At 45.1% G+C, this 24,419-nt stretch overlaps 1 protein-coding gene across 7 annotated transcripts in view; it reads left to right on the top strand.

The window, feature by feature from the left end:
• The window catches only part of RCOR1 (REST corepressor 1), a 131,566-nt gene that overhangs the window by 96,609 nt on the left and 10,538 nt on the right, over nucleotides 1-24,419 (top strand). For 4 of the 7 annotated variants that reach the window (XR_007453545.1, XR_007453547.1, XM_049612098.1 and 1 more), the window contains exons 1-8: nucleotides 5,347-5,682; nucleotides 8,463-8,624; nucleotides 9,331-9,449; nucleotides 12,513-12,591; nucleotides 15,469-15,663; nucleotides 22,191-22,268; nucleotides 22,736-22,793; nucleotides 23,307-23,536. Coding sequence is in view for 4 of the 7 variants with exons in the window: in XM_049612098.1 (XP_049468055.1) it covers nucleotides 5,455-5,682; nucleotides 8,463-8,624; nucleotides 9,331-9,449; nucleotides 12,513-12,591; nucleotides 15,469-15,663; nucleotides 22,191-22,268; nucleotides 22,736-22,793; nucleotides 23,307-23,536 (1,149 nt within the window). In the remaining 3 variants the exon portion in view is untranslated. Of the gene's footprint in view, nucleotides 1-5,346; nucleotides 5,683-8,462; nucleotides 8,625-9,330; nucleotides 9,450-12,512; nucleotides 12,592-15,468; nucleotides 15,664-22,190; nucleotides 22,269-22,735; nucleotides 22,794-23,306; nucleotides 23,537-24,419 lie in introns of those variants that run through there. The other 3 variants (XM_049612100.1, XM_049612101.1, XR_007453546.1) reach the window with 2 other exon arrangements.

Below are 24,419 nucleotides of genomic sequence, written 5' to 3'. Positions count from 1 at the left end.
GTATTTAAGGTTATAGCTTTGTCCTCGACCCACCTTATGGTGTCAGCCTCTCGCTCCAAATAGCATATGCAAGATCACAAGGTGTCCTGAGTCTGCAGTGTCCAGAGGAGGGAGGAGTGGGTGAGCTCAGGTGACCGTGGCAACTTTCATCTGCATTCTTCCCTTTTTTGCAGCCGAGTTCGAGACTCCCGCTAATGGTACTAAGGACATTTAGTTCGTCGGCTTGAAACCTGAATATAGAAAACAAGTGAGGCCTCCGACAAGGCAGCCATTTGCCCGTTACCCTCACTTTCCATCACTTCCTTCATCAACCACAGTTTGATTTTCTTAACTCCACTCAAGCGACATGGACTAGGTTGGCTTGCCTGGCTCAGTTCTCTGTACCGTGGAGTGCCCTTCTCTCTCTGTGTCCTTTACTCAGGAGATGGGATAGCCTATAGAGGTTTAACATCACAGGTGCTGTGGTCACACACTCTGTGTGTATGTACGTCTTGCTTCTGCTGTTTACCAGCCGTGTGACCTTGGCCAAATGACTTCTCTGAGCTTCAGTTTCTTTCTTTAGGAATGGGACTGATAATGGAATTATTGGAGAGGATTAAAAAGAATCCTTTAGGGGGGGCATCCGACTTCGGCTCAGGTCATGATCTCGCGGTCCGTGAGCTCGAGCCCCGCGTTGGGCTCTGTGCTGACATCTCGGAGCCTGGAGCCTGGAGCCTACCTCGGATTCTGTGTCTCCCTCTCTCTCTGGCCCTCCCCCCACTCGCGCTCTGTCTCTTCTCTGTGTCAAAAATAAATAAACATTAAAAAAAAAATTAAAAAGAATCCCTTAAAGAATTTTAGAACAGTGGCTGGCACATAGTAAAGTCTCAAATATTAGCTACTGTTACTAATCAGTATAGCTATTGAATCTTTAGGAAGCTTGTCTTGATTTAACATCATTATCATCATTATTTACTGATTATCTTGGATCCCATGCTAGTCTACATCTGTACTGTTATTTATGTATTTCTGTTCTCTGTTACTTGTGTTGTTTCAAGCTACCTCAGGAAATCAGTTCATTTTTCTTCTGTATTTTGGCCTGCTTTTCTGTACACAGTAAGGGTAGTTCAAGAAATGCTTGAGTAGGCTTTAGGAATTTTGTAAATTTTCTTGATGAATCTCACACACATTCTACCTTTAAGTGATGTTACCCCAGAACATAACTCGTTTACCTGTACTTTCTGTAATGCTAAATTCTTGTCAGAGAAGCCAATGGTTTGTACAGTCTGTGCACTTTTTTTTAAATTTTTTCTAATGTTTATTTATTTTTGAGAGAGAGAGAGAGAGAGAGAGAGAGACAGACAGACAGACAGTGTAAGCAGGGAGGGGCAGAGAGAGAGGAAGACACAGAAATCTGAAGCAGAATCCAGGCTCTGAGCTGTCAGCACAGAGCCCGACGTGGGGCTCGAACCCACGAACCGTGAGATCATGACCTGAGCTGAAGTCGGACGCTTAACCGACTGAGCCACCCAGGTGCCCCCCCGTCTGTGCACTTGTTAAAGAATCGAAGTGATACGTATCTTTATCCATCATAATTTAAGATTAGACATTTCTCCTTGGTTGTTTCCATAGGAATATTCAAGTTTTTAAAATATCGCACTTACACAACGATAGAATGGTTTTTAAAGGAGAGTACGCCAAGCAACCGATCTTTCTGCTTAGAATGTCCAGTCAGCTTCTTCTTGCACCCAGATGACTGCCTGGTTCTGTCCCCCGTGCGGTAGGGAAGGCTGGTGGGTGCGAATGACCGGGTCCTTGCCAACATCCTGGCATTTCCTTAAGCCACATGGACTTTGGGCATCGTCCTAATCACAGCATACTTAATGACCCTCGCCTGCCTGCAGTGGCTCCTCACCCCCGGATTGGGACAGACTCTGGTTAACCTTTAATTTACTAGAGATGAAATCAAGATTACTGTTGCCAGAGATGAGAAAGTACTGGAAAAGTCCCCGGGAACCCCGTGTTCGTTGTTTTAGAGCTTTTTGCCTCCCTTCCTGATTCATCCTTCATCCACCACCTAACGTATCCGGTCATCCTTTGTTTTCATGAAGGCATTTGGGAGTGGATTTTATCGTCTTAGGTTGAAAGCTTATTTTTGCTTTTAAGGAAAGCATGTGGGAGGTTTTGAAAATGCACACTTTACATTTTCATCGTGCCCTACCAGCAGCTACTGGCATGTTCTGGAAAGGAGCAGGGTAGGTGGTAGAGAAGATATTGGGGACTCTAGAAACTGGTGGGTAGCCCTTGTCCCCCTGACTGTGAAAGGGAGCAAGAGCTGAGGACCCTGTGCGTACAGTAGGGAGGCAGTGAGAGACAAGGCCGTCGGCAGCATCCGTTGTGCGCGCACACGGCCCTGTTCTGGATTAAGTCCAGTCTTCAGCATTCTGGGAGGACTTCCTGCTCTGCTGTGGTTTTCAGTTCGGTGCTGACGCAGCTTTCCTGGTGAGAGCTACTTCCTGGGAAGGTCAGGAAAGTGGCTAGAGGTACCGCGGTCGAAACCGTAGCGCTCACCGTGCGTCAGGCACCACTGCCTGTGAACTCCTTTTGTCCAGAGACAGCCGAGACTGGACCTGCGTCTCTCGCACCACACACCTGACCTGTGCTGCCTTTTCACTTGCTGGGAAAGAACCTTTCTCTCCTGTGACATCATTCACATGACAGCACCCCCAGCATTCTTTTGGCAAATTGTTCATCCAGTCTTTGTTGGACTTCGGGGACATGAAAAGAGTGAACGGTTGTATTTTTGCTGGTGGGTATCAGATGGTAATTCTTTTGCAAGTTGCAAGGCTCCCCATCTGTTGACTCGTTTTGTCACGCCTTCACCTCACCTAGTAGAGATACCAAGTGACTTCCCCTAAGTGGCTCTGATTAAGTCCTTTCTTCCTTTGTTTTAGATTTGAGTCCTCAGAGGAGTCTACAAGGAAATCTAAAAGAGGTGTGATCTTAAAGGTTACTTATTAACAACGCTTTACTGTTTGCAGCACAGAAAATGTTCTGTCCAGACTTGCCTGCAACGCTCAGAATCCACTGGTCAATTTTACTGTTCCTGCCACCAGCTAATTTTTCTGTTAAAAAACAAAGCAGATGAAAATACAGTAGTATCCAAAGAATGCTTTGTTTTCCTTGTAATTTTTGAGCTAAATCCCGCCGGAGACCTGGGGAGACAGGTTTACTGGCCCTGTTACTGACGGAGCAGAAAAGACTGGAGCAGATAGCATCTGCCCCCGAGAACGGTGGGCAGGGCAGGCTACTGGGACAGCGCACAGCCCCGCGGGCCTGCCCCCTGCCCTGCCCAGACACCTGGTGCGCGGATTTGCTCGCAGATCACATGCCTGGGCGGTGGCTGTGCACGCACCACGCGTCCCTCATCCAGCGAAGGTAATGATAGCGTCTGGACGTTTGTACGCTTGCGGAGTTGAGCTTGTAGAGCGCGAGTTTCGGGTTCGTTTGCCGGATGTCTATGAAAAGGAACCACCCTTCCAGCAGACCCTCTCTGGGGTTGACCCTCAGTTCACTGCAGATTGTTTTTCCCTCTTCCCCGTACACAGCCTTGGCTTGAGCACATCTCATTACTTAGTTTTATCACCCGACCTGCAGTCTTTCCGCCGGGGTCCCGTGTGAGCCGTGCAGCCTCACCGTGCGTCAGCATTGTTTTAAAGAATCTTAGGGCATTTTCGTCTTACTTGGCATAATCCACCCTATTGTGACATAATAAGCAAGGGAAACACTTTGGAATAATTCCTCCCCATTTTTCAGACCACCGGTTCCAACTTTTGTGACAAACCAAGGTCATTTAGTTTGTCATTCGCCGACTCGCGGGTAAATAGGAATCTCACTACGGTTGACCCTTGAACGCCTTGGGGCGCCCAACACCCTGTGAGGAAAAAAAAAATCCACGTACAAGTTTTGACTCCCCAGAAACTTAACTGCTGATAGCCTGCTGTTGACCAAGAAGCCTTGCTGATGACATAAGTAGCCAACACACATTGTTGTGTGTGTTATATGTGACACGTACTGCATTCTTCCAGTGAAGGAAGCCAGAGAAAAGTCAGTGTTATTGAGAAAATACTGCAGAAGATTCTCATAAAAGTGGACCCGCGTAGTTCACACCCAAGTTCAAGGGTCCGCTATGTATACTCTGAGTGAAATCACTGTCTGTTTGTATGGACTTGCAATATTTAAAAAGGAAATGGAAAACTAGTCTCGGTGTTGAAACTGATACTGAGTGGCATTATGTGTAGTCACTGTTTGAACGACATCGACTTTTTCTTCCGTCAGTGGAAAAGCTTTTCCTCTAGTGTTAGAATACCTGTTCATAAAAGAGTTTGAATTCCTTTTCAGAATGATTTCTTTTTTGTCAGTTGGCCACCAGTTGTGCCACAATCAGGTAAGATGGTTGTGGTGTCACTGACTAGCATTCTGAGCCTGGGAGGCTCTGACTTTGATCAGGCTTCTGTTAACTCGCTGCGTTACAGTGGGCAAGTGAACCAACCGCTCCAGCCTGTTTCCTCAGCTCTGAAGTGTGGTCATTGCACCAGGAGAGAGAGACTGGGGGGGGGGGGGGGATGGCCTGGGGACAGAATTCTGTTTGTTTCAGACAGTTCTGTGCTATTTGATTTTTTTTTTTGTTTTTTTTGGAGCTTGTGTTATTTTTGTACTTTACCAAAAACAAAACAAAGCAAAAAACTTATATAGGAATGTAACGAAGTGTTATCAATTAGTAGTCTCTCTTTTTTTTCCTGGAAGGAAGGCTAGAAAATGTAGAGAGGAAATAACTTTGGGGACAGCAACTTCCCCTGGATATCGAGTCAGTCAGTTTTCCTTGGTGTTACCTTAGTGCTTGAAAAACTGGCACTTGTCACCTTGTGTTGGAGTTTGAGAGCAGATACCAGGCACTGGTTCATGTAATTCATCTCTTAGATTTTTTAGTATAGAGATAAGTTGTTTGTTTTTCAAACTCAGCGGAGACTAAAAACAAACCCCAATTTAATATTTTTTATTTCTTTTGGTTATCTTTCAGGGTACCAATGTGATATCTGTTTATCATAGAAAATTTAAGTAGAACCAAGTTTAAAAATTTTTTTTTTCAACGTTTTTTTTTTTTTTTTTTATTTTGGGGACAGAGAGAGACAGAGCATGAACGGGGGAGGGGCAGAGAGAGAGGGAGACACAGAATCGGAAACAGGCTCCAGGCTCCGAGCCATCAGCCCAGAGCCTGACGCGGGGCTCGAACTCACGGACCGCGAGATCGTGACCTGGCTGAAGTCGGACGCTTAACCGACTGCACCACCCAGGCGCCCCTAAGTAGAACCAAGTTTAAAAAGAAGAATCATGATCTCTCCCATCCACAGATGGGATATGTTAAGTACCGTTAATATTAGAGTATATTTTTAGCTATTCCTTTGTGGGATTTCTATGTGTAAGATCCATGATGGGATCATATTATATATGATTCTGTTTGGTTACTGTCTGTTCTTTATTTTTTTCTTGCACATGGCAGGCCTGAAATATATATATATAATTCTAGTGCTCATGTACTGTGGTTTCCTGTCCCTCAGTGTGTTTACTGGCCTCTTGTCTTGTTTTTCAGTAGATGAATACATTGCCATTGCTAAAGAGAAGCATGGGTACAACATGGAACAGGTAATGTCATGGTTTTCTTTTGTTGTTAAAATGGGTTTTTAATTGGGAATGCGAGCTAAGCTGGTGTAGCCACTCTGGAAAACAGTATGGAGGTTCCTCAAAAAACTAAAAATAGAACTACCCTAAGACCCAGCAATTGCACTACTCGACATTTATCCATGGGATACAGGTGTGCTGTTTCGAAGGGGCACATGCACCCCCATGTTTATAGCGGCCCTATCGACAATAGCCAAAGTATAGAAAGAGCCAAAATGTTCACCAGCAGATGAATGGATAAAGAAGATGTGGGGTGTGTGTGTGTGTGTGTGTGTGTGTGTGTGTGTGTGTGTGTTAGTATTACTCAGCAATCAAAAAGAGTGAAATCTTGCCATTTGCAACTACGTGGATGGAACTAGAAGGTATTATGCTAAGCGAAATTAGAGAAAGATAAATATATGACTTCACTCGTATAAGGACTTCAAGAGACAAAACAGATGAACATAAGGGATGGGAAACAAAAATAATATAAAACCGGGGTGGGGGGGGAGGTTGACAAAGCAAAAGAGACTCCTAAATATGGAGAACAGACAGGGTTGCTGGAGGGGTTGTGGGAGGGGGGATGGGCTAAACGGGTAAGGGGCACTAAGGAATCTACTCCTGAAATCCTTGTTGCACTAGATGCTAACGAACTTGGATGTAAATTAAAAAAATAAAATTAAAAAAAATTAATAAAAAGTAAATGTGTTTTTTTTAATGGCTTTTATAGCCGACCTGTTAAATTGTGTTCTGTGTGTTAGGTAGCCATGCCATTTTTTGGTGGTCACTAGCAAATTAAACAAGGCCCTGGTCCCCTTTTTATTGCTTGACATGAGTATTAGAGGGCCCTTTGATTTGAAAGGCACCTGTTTTTCTGCAGGTTGGTAGTATTTAGGGCTTAATACTTCCCTGTTTGAATATGTGGTTTGTCATTTGTGTGATGGGTTTTATCCTGACTCCGAGCGACATGTCTCACTCAGACCCACAGTGTTTTCTTTTCATATTAACTGTTTTGAATCAGTTCCAAGTTGTAATATTTGACTAAGGCTTTCTTTTAAAAATTGTTTGGAAGCTATTAGAAATCTACGAGATTAATTTTTCCCCAAAAGTATGATGATAATCTTTTTTTTTTTTTTTTAACGTTTATTCATTTTTGAGAGAGAGCACAGGCAGGGGAGGGGCAGAGAGAGAGGGAGACACAGAATCCGAAGCAGCCTCCAGGCTCCGAGCTGTCAGCACAGAGCCTGACATGGGGCTCGAACCCACAAACTGCAAGATCATGACCTGAGCCAAAGTCGGACGCTCAACTGACTGAGCCACCCAGGCGCCCCTTGATGATAACCTTATTTCAGCTTATTTCTAACTCCTATTTTAAAAATCAGCATATTAATTTGGATTAGTGCTTTCCTTGGCATTGATCTAGATTTTACAGCCTGTAAGTTGCAGGCTTTTATCCTCATGATTGAGGGCACCACTGAGTTACGTTATATAGAATTAAACTCTTTGTTTTAGCCTTGGCCACACTTTTAATTATTTCAGCTTGGTAGAATTTGTTAGAAAAGCTGGTTATAGTAGGATAGTACCAGAATCTTTAAAAGCAAGAGGTATATCCCTTTTCTTTTTCTAAACCCTACTCGTGAATTTCACAAAGTTGCTCAGAACATCACCAACTTTTTAAGATTTTATTATTATTTATTTATTTTTAAAGTTTATTTATTTTGAGAGAGAGCACGAGCACAAGCAGGGGAGGGGCAGAGAGAGAATGAGAGAAAATCCCAAGCAGGCTGTGCACCACCAGTGCAGAAATCAGAGTCAGATGCTTAACCGATTGAGCCACCGAGGAGCCCCTGAAGATTTTAAGTAATGTCTACATTCATCATGGGGCTCGAACTCACGACCTCAAGATCCAAGAGTCACATACTCCACCAACTGAGCCAGTCTGACATCACCAGTTTTTAATTCTATTTAGAAAGTGTAAAAGTCATTAGGTGATTGCTAAATATACCTAGATGAATTTTTAAGGATTCTGGTCTTCAAAATTCTGATTGGTCTCACTTGGGAGTTACCAGGAAAAAAATTGCTGAATTATCTCTCATTTCCAACTTGTCACCCATTTGAATATTTTCTCCCTTCTGGGTTACCAAAAAACAACAACAACAAAACACAAAAAAAACCCTCTTTGTATTTGAGTCTTTTCAGGAAAAGAGTAACAAAACAATTAAGTGCATTTATAAATTACTTTGTCGTTTCGTATACAGAGGCATTCAAGTGTGGCTTTTAAGAGCACAGATTCCAAAGGCGCCTGGGTGGCTCAGTCGGTGAAGCAGCCGACTCTCGGTGTTGGCTCAGGTCATGATCTCGTGGTTCGTGGGTTCGAGCCCCACATCGGGCTCTGCGCCGACAGTGCGGGGCCCACTTGGAATTCTCTCTCTCTCCCCCTCTCTCTCTTTCTGCCCCTTCCCCACTTGTACGCATGCTCGCTCTCAAAAATAAATAAATAAAGAGCACAAATTCTAGGGCCACACTGCTTCTGCCACCTACCAGCCCTGGACCGTTGGCAAGGACTTAATTCTCAGGGCCACCGTGTTCTCATCTGAGAAGTGAGCCCAGTGGAGCGTGTCTCGCGGGAGTGCGCACGCATCAGCCGCGTAGCAGTGTTTGCCAGGCTGCAGGGGCGTGCGTGCTCTTCTTTTGCCAACCTGATTTCCATTTTAATCTTTCACTCACGTCTTTGGTCTAAAATTTCACTGATACTATTTTTCTAGGCTCTTGGGATGCTCTTTTGGCATAAGCATAATATTGAAAAGTCATTGGCTGATTTGCCCAACTTTACCCCCTTCCCAGATGAGTGGACTGTGGAAGATAAAGTCTTGTTTGAGCAAGCCTTTAGTTTTCATGGGAAAACTTTTCATAGAATCCAACAAATGGTAAGTAGATGAAACCACTGATTTTTCTTTTTTTCCCAGCCTCTCTCCCCTGCAGCATACCTGAAAGATGGGGATGTCATCCGCAAGCCGAGATATTCCCGTGTTGAACAGAGTAGCTCATGCTTGCCATGGAGTAGATGAGAGGCTTCAAGTTACAGGAGCAAAGCATCTCCTGGCACTTCCCAGCTTGAGAGCAGCTGTAACACGAGCCCCCCGCCACCCCATCCCCATCTCTCTTGTTGGGACTCCCCACATTAATGCGATAGAAAGCGTCTTTGATGGTTGTTTGATGAGGTGTGGCGCCTCGTGGAACCCTATCTGCCTGGGGAAGGTTGGCTTATCTCTTATATTCTAGAAGGCTGTTTGGTGGACTCCTACCAGGAAAGCTTTTATTGATGGTTGCACGAGTGCTAAAGTGAATTTTTAAAAAACAACCTAGGAGTTAGGCTAGACACTTTAGGTGTATGAAAACTTGGGTTCGTCTCAGCCTGCCTTTGGCGATCCTTCCTGGGCTGAGTTTCACTTACAGTCACACTGCAGTAGTTTGGAAATGTACCGATGAGAGTTCTTGAATCTTCTTCTCAGAGAAAAGGGTTGTGCCTTAAAACATTTCTGTGTGTGTGACCGTCCTTATTAACCGTATCTAAGCACGCTTGATTTGTAACGATCAGCTCTAAACCGAAACCAACTCAGTTTTTATGTTTAGCTTCCTGATAAATCTATAGCAAGTCTGGTGAAATTTTACTACTCCTGGAAGAAGACAAGGACTAAAACCAGTGTGATGGACCGCCACGCTCGGAAACAGAAGCGGGAGCGGGAGGAGAGGTCAGTTCCTGCCTGGAGGTGGTGTCTCCCCGCGTGGGGGATCTCTCGGGTCACTAGAATTTCTAAGAGGCGGTCGGTGCCCAAAGGAAAGGGAGAGGGATGGAGTTCCCCAAATGCCTTCCTGGTGGAGCCAGATGTACACAAATATTCTTCAGTAACGTTCGTGAGCTGTATCATTAACGCACGAGCCCACCGTTCTTTGGGTATTCGTTTCTTACCGCTCTCTTCTTCCTGCATTCAGTAAACTTCCACCTTATTTCTTTATTTTTTTAATTTTTTTTTAAGACATTTATTTCCGAGAGACAGAGACAGAGCGTGAACGGGGGGAGGGTCAGAGAGAGAGGGAGACACAGAATCCGAAGCAGGCTCTAGGCTGCGAGCTGTCAGCACAGAGCCCGACGCGGGGCTCGAACCCACGAACTGTGAGATCATGACCTGAGCCGAAGTCGGCCGCTTAACCGACTGAGCCACCCAGGCGCCCCAAGAAACTTCCAGTTTAAATGAACAAACTTTTCCACATACTCTTTCATACCGCTGAAGGGTGTCTCCTTTTAATAAGAAGGAAATCTATTATTGCCTAGGTAGAATTTTTTTGGGTATACTTACACAAGATTTGTTTGCCACATTTTATGTCTGGTGTGTTAAAAGATGACAGTACAGTTTAGATTTTCCTCATCCCTTTCTTGACCATCTATTTTGTGTGTGCGAGGGAGGGAAACATCTGTGATTCTTCTTCCTAAGGACACCAGCTATAGGGATAGCTTGGTGAGTAGGATACACCCAAGCCAACACTTCCACCAGATGGCGCAGAGCAGGGGGCGGCCCTGTGCTCCCGCGCAGAGGCAGGTTGGAGTCTCACTCCAGAGGTGGTGTGAACTCCCGTGCGGGTCAGTGCCACATGCCTCTTCCCCGAGCCTCCGCCTCCTCAACTCTAAAATGAAGCTGCTCACAGTCTAGAAGGCAGCAGGTGGAGATAGTGGTTTTTGTGTTAGGTTGGTGGCTTTTTGAAATTTGTTTTCCACGTTTTCTGTAATGCTGTTTTTTAATTTTTTTTAATTTATTTATTTATCGAGAGAGCGAGAGAACAAGTGGGGGAGGGACAGGGAGAGTTGGGGACAGAGGATCTGAAGCAGGCTCTGCGCTGACAGCAGAGAGCCCGACGTGGGGCTCAAACTCACAAACTGCGAGACCATGACCTGAGCCAAAGTCTGACGCTCAAATGACTGAGCCACCCAGATGCCCCTGTAATGTTATTTTTAAATTTTTTTTAATGTTTATTTATTTTTGAGAGAGACAGAGACAGAGACAGGTCGTGAGCGGGGGAGGGGCAGAGAGAGAGGGAGACACAGAATCCGAAGCGGGTTCCAGGCTCCAAGCTGTCAGCACAGAGCCTGACGCGGGGCTCGAACTCACAGACCGCGAGATCACGATCTGAGCCAAAGTCGGACACTCAACCGACTGAACCACCCAGGCGCCCCTGTAATGTTATTTTTTTAAACTACTAATATAAATGAAGTGAAGGGAGAGAGACTATCTGATCTCCATGGCCCCATCTCAGGAGGGTATTTTATGATTTTAAATAAGATATCGTGGGAACAAAGTGGTAGTATGACTTCTGGAGAATTCACATCCGTGGGCCCAGCTGTAAAGTGGGGGCAATGGTGGGAACGTCTGCTGAGCACTCTCCAGCTGTGAGAGTCTGTAAAAGTGTTGACCTTGATACGTCTGGATGCTGTGTGGTCTGCAGCATATATACTAGTGGGTCTGTTTTTGGTTTAGTGCTCTCAGTAATCAAAGAAAAGTGGCAAATGCTAATGAATTTGTTTTTATGTTCCAATAACTTTTGATTAAAAATATTTATTTCCATTATACGTTAGGACTCATTTACTTTTTATAAACAAAGTCTTGTACTACAGACAGCTGTACTCTGCTAACCCTGAAATTAGAGTTAAATAAAAGAATAGGTTGGGGTTTGTTGTCCCCCGAGTATGAAACGGTAAGAGCATCTACTGCCCCGCCCTCACCACAGGCTCCCGTCCCCGGTGCTTCTCTGTGCACCAACCCTGAGAGCACCTGTCCCCCGCACCGCCCCCCCCACCACCACCACCCACACCCTCCCCCACCCCCCCAGCCCCCCGTGGGGAGCCTGAGCCCTTGAGCACCTGTGCAGACCCGGGCGCTAGCACCTGAGGGATTGGTGGAAGTGACAGCAGGGACGAGAGAGGTCCCTCAGCCCTGGCACACTCTCCTTTTGAACTCTCTCTCCTGGGCCAGAACTCAGCACAGGAAGGTAGCATGGCCATCTGGGCCGGATCCTGAGACAGTGGGACGATGAACTGGATGTAACTGGGGGGAAACTGGGGCAGGCTGTGCTCGGCTTCTGTGATCCTCAGTCTTCTGACTTTTCAAAGTAAAGGCTCTACTACGGAGCTCTTTTAAAAAAATAATAACACGTGGAAGGCTATAAAGAAAGACATTTGAAGTACCATGTCAATGTGAATGTTCTTTTTAAAATTAACCTAATTTGAAATCTCAGTTTATCCAGAGCCAAAAGGCTCTCCCCCTTCTGGCGCTTGGATTGAGTCATGAGTGTGTACTTGGGACTTGAAGTGGAGTTTCACTTTTTGGGGATTTGTTCCCAGCGCATGGGGACTTTATTTTTCAGTAATTTCTCAGTTACATGTAATGATTGTGTCCTAGCCCACCACAAGATGATTACGGGGCAGTTACATAAATGCCTTAAATTTGATCTTTTCAGTTGAGAGTTGAGAAGAAACATTTTACAAATATGAAGCAACAGTGTTCTAGACCTGATCCAGAAGTTAAAAATCTATTTCAGTAGGTGGTTGTTGCTGTTGTTGTTGTTGTTGTTTTAATCATTTAGAGTAAGAGAACTAGGAGTTGGTTTTAATTTATTTGAATTGTAAAAATGTTTATCTCGGCAATCTGAAAACATACTGATTTTGTATTAAATCTGTCATTGAATCAATTTATTGCTTATATTTGTATATTAAATAGAATTAGTACCAAATAGTCTTTCAGTAACTTGTTCTTGCCTTCCAGTGAGGATGAACTGGAAGAAACAAATGGAAATAACCCCATTGACATTGAGATTGATCAAAACAAGGAAAGCAAAAAGGAGGTATTTTTTTCCCTAGTATCGTTTAGGCAAATAAATTTTATTAGTACCATACGTAAAACATTCCTCTTACTTATTCTATTTAATATATTTATTGCTATGTACAAGGCATCATGATAATGACTTTTTAAACAATACTAACTTTGCTGTATAGACTTTAGAATTTTGTTTGCCAAGAAACAGGAATAAAGGAAGCCCGAAAGCAAGCGATAGCATTACTGAATAACGAGTTTGTCCTCATTGGGCAGCCGTCCTCACTGCCTTCTTTCCCAAGCCATCAGCCCAGTAGTTAACGAGTATGGGCGTGGTACTGGTGAGGAGAGGACCAGGTGAGGGCTTGGTTCCTCCTCTCAGCCTTCGGGATGTCCTCTCAATGGCCGGCGCAGGGGCCTGCACAGTGGGGTCATGAGCTGGGTCATGAGTGCACTGCAGAGGGCTGGCAGGGACTCAGGGCAAGTTTTCCCGTTACTCAGAAACAGCAGCGTAGGTCCTACAGCAGCGAGCCTCACACATGGGGAATTTTTAATCTTTCACATCTTAAAAATCATTATGTCAGAAGATTCGAGAGGCCCATGAATTCCTACAGTTGTATGTAACTTTTTTTCTGTGTGTATTTATGACATTTCTTTATCGTGAACTTTTCACTGAGAACGATGGGGTGTCTGAATGATCTCATTAAGCCTTTTGAAATGGGTTGCAGTCTTAGGTTATTTTGCCCATTCATAAAAATTGAATAAGGCCTATGTGGGATCCCTGAGGGCCCCCCAGGGAAACCCGGGGCTCCTTGGCACAGACTGGAAAGCCCCCATAACACAGCATCCCCTGCGGCAGAGCCCTTGCAGGGAGGATAGCACTACAGTCCCTGGAAGGAAGGACCCCTTAGTCCATCGGCCCCAGTTCAGGCCAGAGTGTTGGATCCCAGCGTGGTTATGACTTTTATATGTAAGTTCGTAGAAGTGCTTTTCTGAAGAGAGTCTGTATCTGCAGCTTCAGTAAAACCTCAAAGAGTTCTCGATCTTGGAAGGTTCTGAAGTAGGAGAACAGCTGTTCTTCGGCATGGAAAGACAAAAGGGTCCAGGCACACCTAAACTTTAAAATCGCGTCAAACGTACATGCTTTTTGTAGGCAAAGTAGGAGATCCAGCTAAACAAAAAGGAGAAAAAGAAAATGATGATATTGTCACCCTTAATCACTGCTAACATTTTGGTGACTCTTTCCAGATGACTCCATGAAATGTATATGCCTATATACACACTTATGACTCTATACTTGCTTTTTTAAAAACATAAAATGGGATCTCAATATATCATTTCTGAAACCTTTTAAATTTGGTCTTTCTTGAACATGTTTTTATGTCAAATACACTTTGTGTACATAGCTGTTATTAGCATGTTATTTTATCCTACACATCTTTCATAATTCAGTTAAGCAATCTTAGGGCTTTTTTATCAGTTTCCCCCCATGCTTTTTGCTGTTCTAAACAATGCTGAAATGCTGGTCTCATGATTAAATATTGGTTCACTTAATTTTTTCCACTGGAACAAATTTCTGGAAGTTGAATCGTTGGGTCAAAGTCTTCTAGTTACATTTTTAAGGCTTCATTTGGTAGGCTATGTATCACCAAACTGAAAACTGATAATTCTTTCTGGATGGCACTCCAGCTAGATTTATACGAATGCCCAAATAACAAGATCATTTTAAGGGTTAGCTAAGTTAGATTCTTTGGGAAATCAAATTGTACCTACAGTTAAGAAGCTTTGTCTTGATACATCATTATCTATTAGCTTCTTCAGGGGAACGTTTTCAATGAAAGGGGAAAGGCTTGATTTAACTTCCGTAAGTCTTACTTATGTAGCACGATTCCTGATTAAAAGAGAAAAATGACTTATATCTTAAGTTTCTTTCTGTACTAAAATGTTGTGAAAACAGGCACGTCGTCAGTAGGTGATCTCTGCTAAACAGCATAGAGCTGTTACAGACGAGATGTAGTTTATTGCCTACTAACATTTTTATGTACTGTCTGTTACCACCTGTTCAAGAATTTACTGGTACCGTCGTAGTTTGCAGGGTCGATTTATGTCAGTGTTTTAAGATAGGAAGGAGAAAACCTGCACATATTCTCAGCTTCATCAGCAAATGTTAATACACTAACAAGATGAGATTATGAACTGTTACAAAAACTTCTTAAAATTGTTATCAGGACAGTATCCTTTCCTTGCCAAGATTTTATTGCATTTCATTTCTAAACGTTTCAGTTTTAGAGAAAGCACTTAAAAAAATTAGCAGCAGTCATGCATTATCAAATGACAGCATATGTTCTTGAAGCAAATTATACAGTTGCCCTAAAAGTTGTGTCATCCAAAAGGAGGGTATATGAAAAACAGTCATAGTTACATGTGGAAGTTTATATTTTTTTATAAACTTTCGTATAGAGTTAAAGAATTTAAATGGGTTTTATATATGTGTTGAATCATTTTTTCCTTTTATCTTTCTGTGGCCCTAAGTCCATCTGTTTGGCTAAGAACTATTAGGATAAAGGAGCTCACCATTCACATACACAAAGCACACCAGAAGAGAAGACAGATCTCTTTTCTTCCTGTATTACTACAGGAAGCTCAGAACGCTTCTTGCCAGAGGCTCAGAGTGATAGAAAAAGGTTGTGTTTATATAGGAGGGCAGTGGATTCTACTTAGAAGTGTTCAGCCAACATTCAATAGCCAGTGTTTCTGTTAACTGCCTGTTAGTTTGTAGATGGTAATTACGATACGGCATGGTATTTGTCAGTTTGTTTAGAGCCATGTTAGGAAAGTAGGCGTATTACTGTTCATCTGGCATTTTCATGTTTTGGAGTCTCATTTTTCAAATCTGTGTACCATCCAGGTGCCCCCTACGGAGACAGTTCCTCAGATCAAAAAGGAGAAACATAGTACGCAAGCTAAAAATCGAGCAAAAAGGAAACCTCCGAAAGGAATGTTTCTTTCTCAAGAAGACGTGGAGGCTGTTTCTGCCAACGCCACTGCGGCCACCACGGTGCTAAGGCAGCTAGACATGGAGTTGGTCTCCATCAAGCGGCAGGTACCGCGGGTCGGGGCTCACTGATGATCAGGGGTCCCTGTGTGTTCCTCACACCTGAGTGTCCTCTTTCCACAAGCCTCTGAAGGGCATTTTATTTCTAAGGAACTGGACCGAAGACTTAGGTACTGATCCGTTGATATTTCTTTCTTTTTTAAATTTTTTTATTTTTTTTAATGTTTATTCATTTTTGAGAGAGAGAGAAAGAGCGAGCAAGTGAGCAGGGAAGGGCCAGAGAGAGAGAGGGAGACAGACATAGAATCTGAATCAGGCGCCAGACCCTGAGTGGTCAGCACAGAGCCTGACACGGGGCTTAAACTCAGGAACAGTGAGATCGTGACCTGAGCTGAAGTCCCTTAACTGACTGAGCCGCCCAGGCATGCCCGCATTGATGTTTCTTAAATTGACTTTGAAACTAAAGGTATATATGTATACCTTTAATACACACACACACACACACACACACACACACACACAGTGTGTATATGTGTCTGGGTGAATTTTCATAGTGTAAACACACCCACCACACGGCCACCATCTGGATCAAGAGATGAACTGCAGCCTCCCAAGCCCCATTCATTTCCCCTTTTATTAAATTTTTTTTATGTTTATTTATTTACTTATATTTTTTTGAGAGGGAAACAAGAGTGAGCAGGGGAGGGGCAGAGAGAGGGAGACACAGAATCCGAAGCAGGCTCCAGGCTCTGAGCTGTCGGCACAGAGCCCGACGCGGGGCTCCAACTCATGAACGGTGAGATCATGACCTGAGCCGAAGTCCGACGCTTAACCGACTGAGCCACCCAGCTGCCCCTCATTTCCCATTTTAGTTGCTGCCCCGAGGGGACTCAGCCTTGCCTCCCAGGCTTCACTAGTGCCCTTCTCACTCATTACCCACCTCCTTCCAGTTGGTGGCCACTGGTCTGACGTTTTAAACCAGACATTATTTTTATTCATTTTGGATTTTATATAAACAAAGTCATATGATGTAGTTTCTTTCATGCCCAGCATTGTTCAACATATGAGATCCATCCAGGTCGTCCTTTCTTATTGTTGTATAAATATCCTAAAACTTATCCACTGTACTATTACTAGGCATTTGGGTTGCTTCCCATTTGGGGCCGTTGACCAGTTAATACCGACGTGGATGTTTCTTTGACTCTTGCTGTATTATGTATACATCTCTGTTGCATGTACACCTAAGAGTGGAATTACAGAGTATGCCTGTGTCCAGCATTTTCTAGAATAGTGCCAAGCAGTTTTCCACGGTGGGCTGCCAACTTATGTGAGGTTTGGTTGGCCTGCATTAGGGCTTACTCACTAACTGTTGCACTGTTGACATTTGGGCCCAGAGAATTCCTCGTTGTGAGTGTCCTGTGCATTGTGAGATGTTAAGCAGCATCTCTGGCCTCTAGATGCCAGCGGTTGTGACCTTGCCCCATCAGGTGTGACAACAGAAATGTCGTCAGGCCTTGCCAAAGTATTACCGCTCTCCCCCGCGCCGGGGGTGGGTCAAAATTACTTCCCCTTTCCCATTCTGAGGCTCACCTTTTGATGAACAGAAGTTCTTAATTTTAAGGTAGTCTAGTTTCTCGTTCTTTCCTTTTGTAGTTAGTGCTCTTTTCAGTTTTGGTAAGAACCTTTACTAAGAGTATGAAGATACTCTCCCATGCTGTCTTAAGTGTTGTTTGCCTTTACATTTTGATCTTCCGTCTATCTGGAAATGTTTTTCTGTGCATGCTGTTATGTATAGGGTGGATATTCATTTTGTTTTTCACGTGGCTATCTGGTTAACCGTGCTGTTTATTGGAAAAAAATCAAAACCAAAAACGATCCTTTTCCCACCGCAGTGATGGGCATCTTTGTTTCAAGCGCAGCGTCTGTATGTGTGTGGTCTGTTGTGACTTTGGTGTGTATGTCAGTCTTCACTGGCACCATCCTGCCTCGATTACAGGGGCCTTACAAACCTGAGTGTCTGGGCCAGGCGGTAAGTCCTCCAAGATTGTCTCTCCTGGCCCTTTGTGTTTCCATAGAAAATGTAGGTTCACCTTCTTGGTGTCCAGAAAAATAATTCTGCTAGAATTTTTATTGGAATTGTATTGAATGTCTAGATCAAAATAGAGAATGAACATTAAACCAGACAGCCACCCCTGTGATTCGTGAACGTGATCCCTCCCCTACCAGCACAGATCTGTCATTCTCTCCGTGTTCTGCCGCCTCTGTGTTTGGGGCTTTGTCAGAGTTCTCCCTGGATATTTGCTACTTTATGATAATCCTTTTCTGATTATTTGCCCTGGTATGGGGAACGGCGCATCATTACGCGGTGCATTGAAACTGCAAATTCAGCGGAGTAGCCAGCTGACTCTTGTCCCTTCATTAGTGCCCTGCCCCTCCCCCATCCTTCTGTCTCTGGAATTTGAGGCAAATTGTGGACTGATGGTTTACTTGTAGTTTTTGCTGCTTTTGATTTGTTGATTTGTTGGTTCCTTAGAAGGTTAAACTGGAGGCTGGCAGTCCTTTCCCAGATGAGAGGAGGGTTCTGTGCCCTGGTCTGGCAGCTCGGGGCGGGGGACAGCTCACAGCAGGACCAAGTGTTCCCCGAGCAGTCAGAGGATTGGCTCCTAGGCTTGGCTGCTGGCGCAGTTGCGCCCTAATCTTGGGAGAGTCACTTAATCTTTCTGGGCCTCTTTTCAAATGAGGAGATTAATCCTTGCCTGCCTGATCTTACAGGCTGTCTGAGGGCTGCAAAAGAGAGAGAGAGAGAGAGAGAGAGAGAGAGAGAGAGAGAGAATGTTTTAAGCTCTGTTTGTGCTGGAGGGGCGGGGCTCTCTGAACGGGGCCGGAGCCCCCACCCGCATCTTTGTCCTCCTTCCTCCTGGAGGGGACTGTCTCCCCCTGTGCCGAGCGGACTCCTGACGCTCACTGGTCGATGTTAATCTTCTGAGCAGAGAAAATGAGGCCCTTCTTGCACGCAGGTGTCGCAGTACAATAGATAGAACTGTCTTTGGTTTCACGGCCAGAATCAGGAGCAGGACTTTTTTATTTGAAAGTAGCTACTGAGAATCATGTGGAATAGAGGGGCTTCGGTTCATCGCTAACAGAGGAGACAGGTCGCCTGCCCCCCTCACAGCCTGTCGGGGTTGCTGCCGAGTGCACTTGTCGACTCACAAATGGCCGTTTTATCTGGATGCTTCCACATGTGGTGGTGTCCCAGGGAAGGGTTCACATGAAAATAGCAGAAAACCTGACTGATAGCAGCTTAAACAATTGAGGATTTATTTTTATCAAATAGCAAGAAATCCCAGCATCGGTGGCTCCGGGCATTAGTCCGTTTGTTCACGGTGTGGTGACAGACCCGGATTCTTTTGCATTTCCTCCTCCACCATTCTTAGCGTGCCTGCTTTTCATCTCGCTCGTTGGCTCCCGTTGGAAGCTTCCAAAGCCATTTTGTGGCCTTCGCGTCTGCACTGGGGGCCAATGGAGAGGGGCCGGAGGCGGGGCCGACCCTCCCGTCCTTCCAGCAGGAAAAGCGTTTACCTTCTCGGGAACTCCTGTCCTCCCTGCGTGCTGCAGCTTTGCAAAACGGCTCCTCCTAGCCCCGAGGAGGACCACCAGCCTCTGTGGAAGATGCGAGAAGGGGGCTAGGGGCAGACGGCTCTTAGATTAGCCGGCGGCCAGTGCCTGTTGCGCTGGGTCTTTCTGAGTAGAGAATGAAAGGGTCACACAGGAAAGTAGGGGAAAAAAAGTGGCTAGGTAAGGCACCAGGCGAACTTGACTGCTATTTTGTTTTTTTCTTTAAATGCTTGTCACTTTAAAATTTTTTAATGTTTTAAAATTTTATTTTTTTTAAATTTTATTAAAAAAAATTTAGGGGCGCCTGGGTGGCTCAGTCGGTTAAGCGTCTGACTACGGCTCAGGACATGAGCTCATGTTTCATGAGTTCAAGCCCCACATCAGGCTCTGTGCTGATAGCTCAGAGCCTGGAGCTTGCTTGGGGGGATTCTGGGTCTCCCCCTCTCTCTGCCCCTCCCCTGCTTGTGCTGTCTCTCTGTCTCCCAAAAAATGAATAAATGTTAAAAAAAATTTTTTTTAGATAAAAAATAAATTAAAAAAATAAAAAAATAAATTTAATGTTTATTTTTGAGACAGAGAGGCAGAGCACGAGCAGGGGAGGGGCCGAGAGAGAGGGACACAGAATCTGAAGCAGACTCCAGGCACCCAGCTGTCAGCACAGACCCGGACGTGGGGCTGGAACTTACAAGCCTTGAGATCATGACCTGAGCCAAAGTCAGAGGCTCAACCGACTGAGCCACCCAGGCGCCCCTTTATATCCTATTTTTTATCCAGCTTGTTGCCACTCTGGCTTCCTTTCCAACTGGCATGATGGTAACCAAACCCTGTTCTTATTCATAAACACTTGAGTATTTCTAATAAGGAAAATGCATTAGGAAGAGAGGTGAAGGTTGATGAGAATTTAGAGCTAACTTTTAGTTCAGAATTTGCAGGTATTCTGTATAGCCACTTACATAATCTCTGCTTCTTTATCGATTTCAGAGAGAAAATGCATGTGGTGAATAGGTTGGTCTCCTTAGGAAATGTGTATTACTTACTCACAATGCAATATATACCCCATTTCTTACCTGTGTAAACAACCAGCCAGAATGAATAGAACGACCTAGTAACCGGAATGCTGGGAGGCATGTAGTATTCTGGATAGCGGATTCTTTTGAGAATTTGTTAACTCTGTCACAAGTTTATGTGACTGAATATAACCTTGAATTATGAACATAGCCTTGAACATGCCCTTGCAGCATTTTATGGGTGGTTGGTACCTGAGAGCTCTGAGCAGGAGTCTTAAGACCGTGCTGTTGGACGGGGTAGCCGGTAGACACGTGTGGTTATTTACATTTAAGTTTGGATTAAAGTAGAAGAAATGAGAAGTTCAGTTCCTTAGCTGCATAAGCCACATATCAGGTGCTTAGTAGCAACCTGCGGGCGATGGCCATCGTGTCAGATGGCACGGCTTCAGCATGACGTCGCGTCAGAGAGCGTTCTGTGACACGGTGTTGGTCTGAGAATTGGGTGTTACTTTCCCAAGAACTTACTGTGGGTGAATTTCTGGTACCAGTTTATTTTCTTCTGACTTGTACCTTTTCAAAAATAAACTAAAGCAAATTTCAGAAAACGGGGGTCTTCAGTTTTGGTTTTACTATAGAGCAGGTTTTATGCACATTTCCTTTATTTTTCTTTTCAGTTGTCTCTGTGTTCTGACTTGGCGTGGGCCGTGTGTCTGGCAGGCTTTAAGGCCCTTACTAGTGGCAGACAGGGTCACTTCCTCGTCCCTAGAGTGCTGGTCCTCCTCACGGGGCCGCCAGTCCCCTGTACATCTCCACTCCCCTTTAAACCTTTCAGAAGAAGTAAACCCAGGAAAGGAAATGCAAAATTGGAATTCTGTGAAGTGTAAGTACTTGAAAATGAAATTTGAGTCTAAGTAGGAAAAGGTTGTTCAAGGAGGAGAGAATTATTAAAGGGTCTGTGAGGCTGTGTCCTTCACCACCATCCCCCACCTCTCAAAGTCCTGCTTTTTCTTCATTTGCCTTCATAAGGTTGCTGCTTTTGAGGGCACCTTCTGTTCCGGAGTGTCTCTGATGTTTTATTTGGGAAAATGAATCTGATCCTCCCCTTGCTTGCTTTTTTGCCCGTGGGATTATTTAGAAATGAAAAACCCTAGGGTTGATGCCCCCCTGGTCCTTGGCACGGAGGTGCCCCTGCACGTGGAGCTGAGAGGGAGCCCGTTCCCAGGCCCAGCTCCTTCAGGAGTCCGTGCGCAAGTCCAGCGGATTGTCCGCTGGATCGATTCAGCGGTTGGTATCGTTCATGTCTGTCTTTCGATTACTTAGAGGCAGTGAAAGATTAGGTGCGTCGAATCAACACGGTCACGTGGAAAAGATCTAATTTGTGAGAAAGTGAAGAATTACGGTTGGCCAAAATCAGGCTGTGGGAAGGTAACACGCTGCTTTCTGCTTTCTCCTCGTTAAAGAAGGCCGCCCTGCGGGCTCCTGCGCAGGGGGTGCCTGGGCGGACCGCGCTGGGCCCCAGGAGGTGCACCTGCCGGCCTGCAGAGCACTGCCTCTCGGCTGCTTCCAGCTCGGCCTGCTCCGCTCGGTCCGCGTGGCGGGAAGCCAGGCGTGGCCTGGTCTTGTGTGTCAGGCTTCAGATGTGGGTTCCGCCGCTCGCGAGGGGGGTGACGTGTTCTCAAGTTGTGAATTAGGGCTGGGCACGCAGGAGCCTTTTAGCCACCATGCCCTCCTTCCCGTTGTCCCTCGTCTGCTGCTCTAAGCAAGTCCGTTAAAGAATCTCGGTAGATGCTCTGAAGGGATACTATAGCGACCTCAAATTTTGGTTACCATACAGATTAGGAACTTCTTTGCTCTTGGTTTTTTTCTCTTATTTTTTTTTTTTAGTTCTGTTTTCTTTTCATACCTTTACAAAAGTTGTTCATTTTTAAAATTTAAAAATTTCCTTTCTTTCAGATTCAGAATATTAAGCAGACGAACAGTGCTCTTAAAGAAAAACTTGACGGTGGAATAGAACCGTATCGGCTTCCAGAGGTAGGACTATATTGACCATCACCTTAGAAGTCGTACCCAAGTTTCATGTGTTTACGAATTTAATATTAGGGCACCTGGGGGGCTCAGTCAGTTGAGCTTCGGACTTGGGCTCAGGTCATGGTCTCCCGGTTCATGGGTTCAAGCCCCGCATCCAGTTTTCTGCTGACAGCTCAGCCTGCTTTGGATTCTCTGTCTCCCTCCTTCCCGCCCTCCCTCTCCCTCTCTCTCTTTCTCTCTCTCTCAAAAATAAATAAGCATTAAAAAAAAAGAATTTAATATCTCTATAATGTATCTCCAGCATACATCCCATAGAAAGAAGGTTGTAGACACAATCTTTATAAACCCAATTGACGTTGAAATTCTGGTATTCTGAGAAATTGTAAGAAAAAAATAAGATTCATTAAGTCTGACGAGGATGCCCTCGCCTGTAACTGCGTTATGCTCATACGGCTCCTCTGGGTGTGCAGGTCGCTCAGAAGTGTAACGCACGCTGGACCACGGAAGAGCAGCTTCTCGCAGTACAAGGTACGGGGGTCCTCCTGGTAAGAGGCTTGGGGCCGCAGGTGCCTTTAGGAAGAGTCATGCCCCACCCCACTCCCGTGGCACCACTTGTGTTGAAACACGCTCTTAGGAGTGTGTCGGGTTCCGGATGGTCAGAAAGTGTAAAATCCTGAAAGCAGCAGACTGAATGTTAAGAGTTTTACGGTTGGAGCTCTTCTAGTCCTGGGGACCCGGAAAAGAATGCACAAAGTCCACCGGGTGCCGGCGGGGTGACGTCAGTCGTCTTGGGCTACGTGACTGGAGGTGCAGGTTTCTGGATGACAGGGTCATACTGGCCTTCTTGGATCAGTCATCTACGAAACAGATCTAGGTTGCTGCTTTTTCCACTGTATAATACATTAAGATCGTGCCTGCAGTTAAAAGCTCCAAGTGTTTTCTTATCTGGATCTAAAGGAAGGGGGGTAAGTGTCAATTGTGTGGGGTTTTAAAAGTTGTTTTTATCCTGTATTGAAAAACAGTGCTCTCTTACATCCTTAGCCATCAGGAAATACGGCCGAGATTTTCAGGCAATCTCAGATGTGATTGGGAACAAATCAGTGGTACAAGTGAAAAACTTTTTTGTAAACTATCGACGCCGCTTCAACATAGATGAAGTTTTACAAGAATGGGAGGCGGAACATGGGAAAGAAGAGACCAATGGGCCCAGTAGCCAGAAACCTATCAAGTCCCCAGATAATTCTATCAAGATGCCTGAAGAGGAAGACGAGGTAAATCTGAAACAGTAGGATCTCTGCCAGATTCATGCTCCATATTCAGTGTCTTCTTTGATGGCCTTTCTCAGCTGGAGAAATATTTTTAGCTCTCAGCTCTGTCAGTGACTTGACTTTTCCCCATAAAAACCTTAATATGTGTGTTGACACCAGTTAGTTTTGGTCACTAGGTATATTGCTCACGTTTTAATTCCTGCACAGATTCCTAGTTCCATCCTGGTTTTCTCCAGCCACAAAATACTGCACTTTACCAAAGTTTCCTTAGATCCTGGAAGAACTCAGCCCTGAAACGGTAAGTTGGAAGTGGTTGTCGAAGGTGTGTTGGCATCGCAGTGGGAGGTTAATGACCTTACTGCTGAATCGGCTTGGCTAGCCGGCCAGGAGCTCCTGCGTCTGTCTCTGCTGTCCCGAGTCGTCCAGGCTTTGATGCGGTCGGGGCTAACGGGTTCAAGTATTGATGGAGACCGTTCTGGGTCCTGTGTTTGGCCGGAGCTTCCAGGCTGGTGGCCGACATTCTGGCAACCTCCAGGTTAGCTATACCGATTTCACCGCCTACTCAGCAGAGATTAGGCACGAGGTTACCGAGGCTGCACGGACCCATCTGCTGCCTCCCTGCTTCCTGTGACGGGGTCACCTGCCATTTCCCCGTCCAGCCTGGCCTGCCCTGCCACGTCTTTACCCCCACTCCCACAGAGAGGAGGAGGGGGCCGGGCAGAGGTAAGAGTTAATTGCCAATCGCTTTGGTGTGAGTTTGTTCACAGACACGGAATTTTAAGGATTAGTTGAGCTTTCCGGGAAAACCTTCTCATCAGAGGCTCCCCCAAACCATGCGGGAGTGATTTGAAATGACCTATTTAGTACTGTCTGTTCTCCCCCCTTT

The sequence above is a fragment of the Panthera uncia genome (assembly GCF_023721935.1).
Source record: "Panthera uncia isolate 11264 chromosome B3 unlocalized genomic scaffold, Puncia_PCG_1.0 HiC_scaffold_1, whole genome shotgun sequence".
Classification (NCBI taxonomy): Eukaryota; Metazoa; Chordata; class Mammalia; order Carnivora; family Felidae; genus Panthera; species Panthera uncia.
This window is presented reverse-complemented; position numbering and strand designations above follow the sequence as displayed.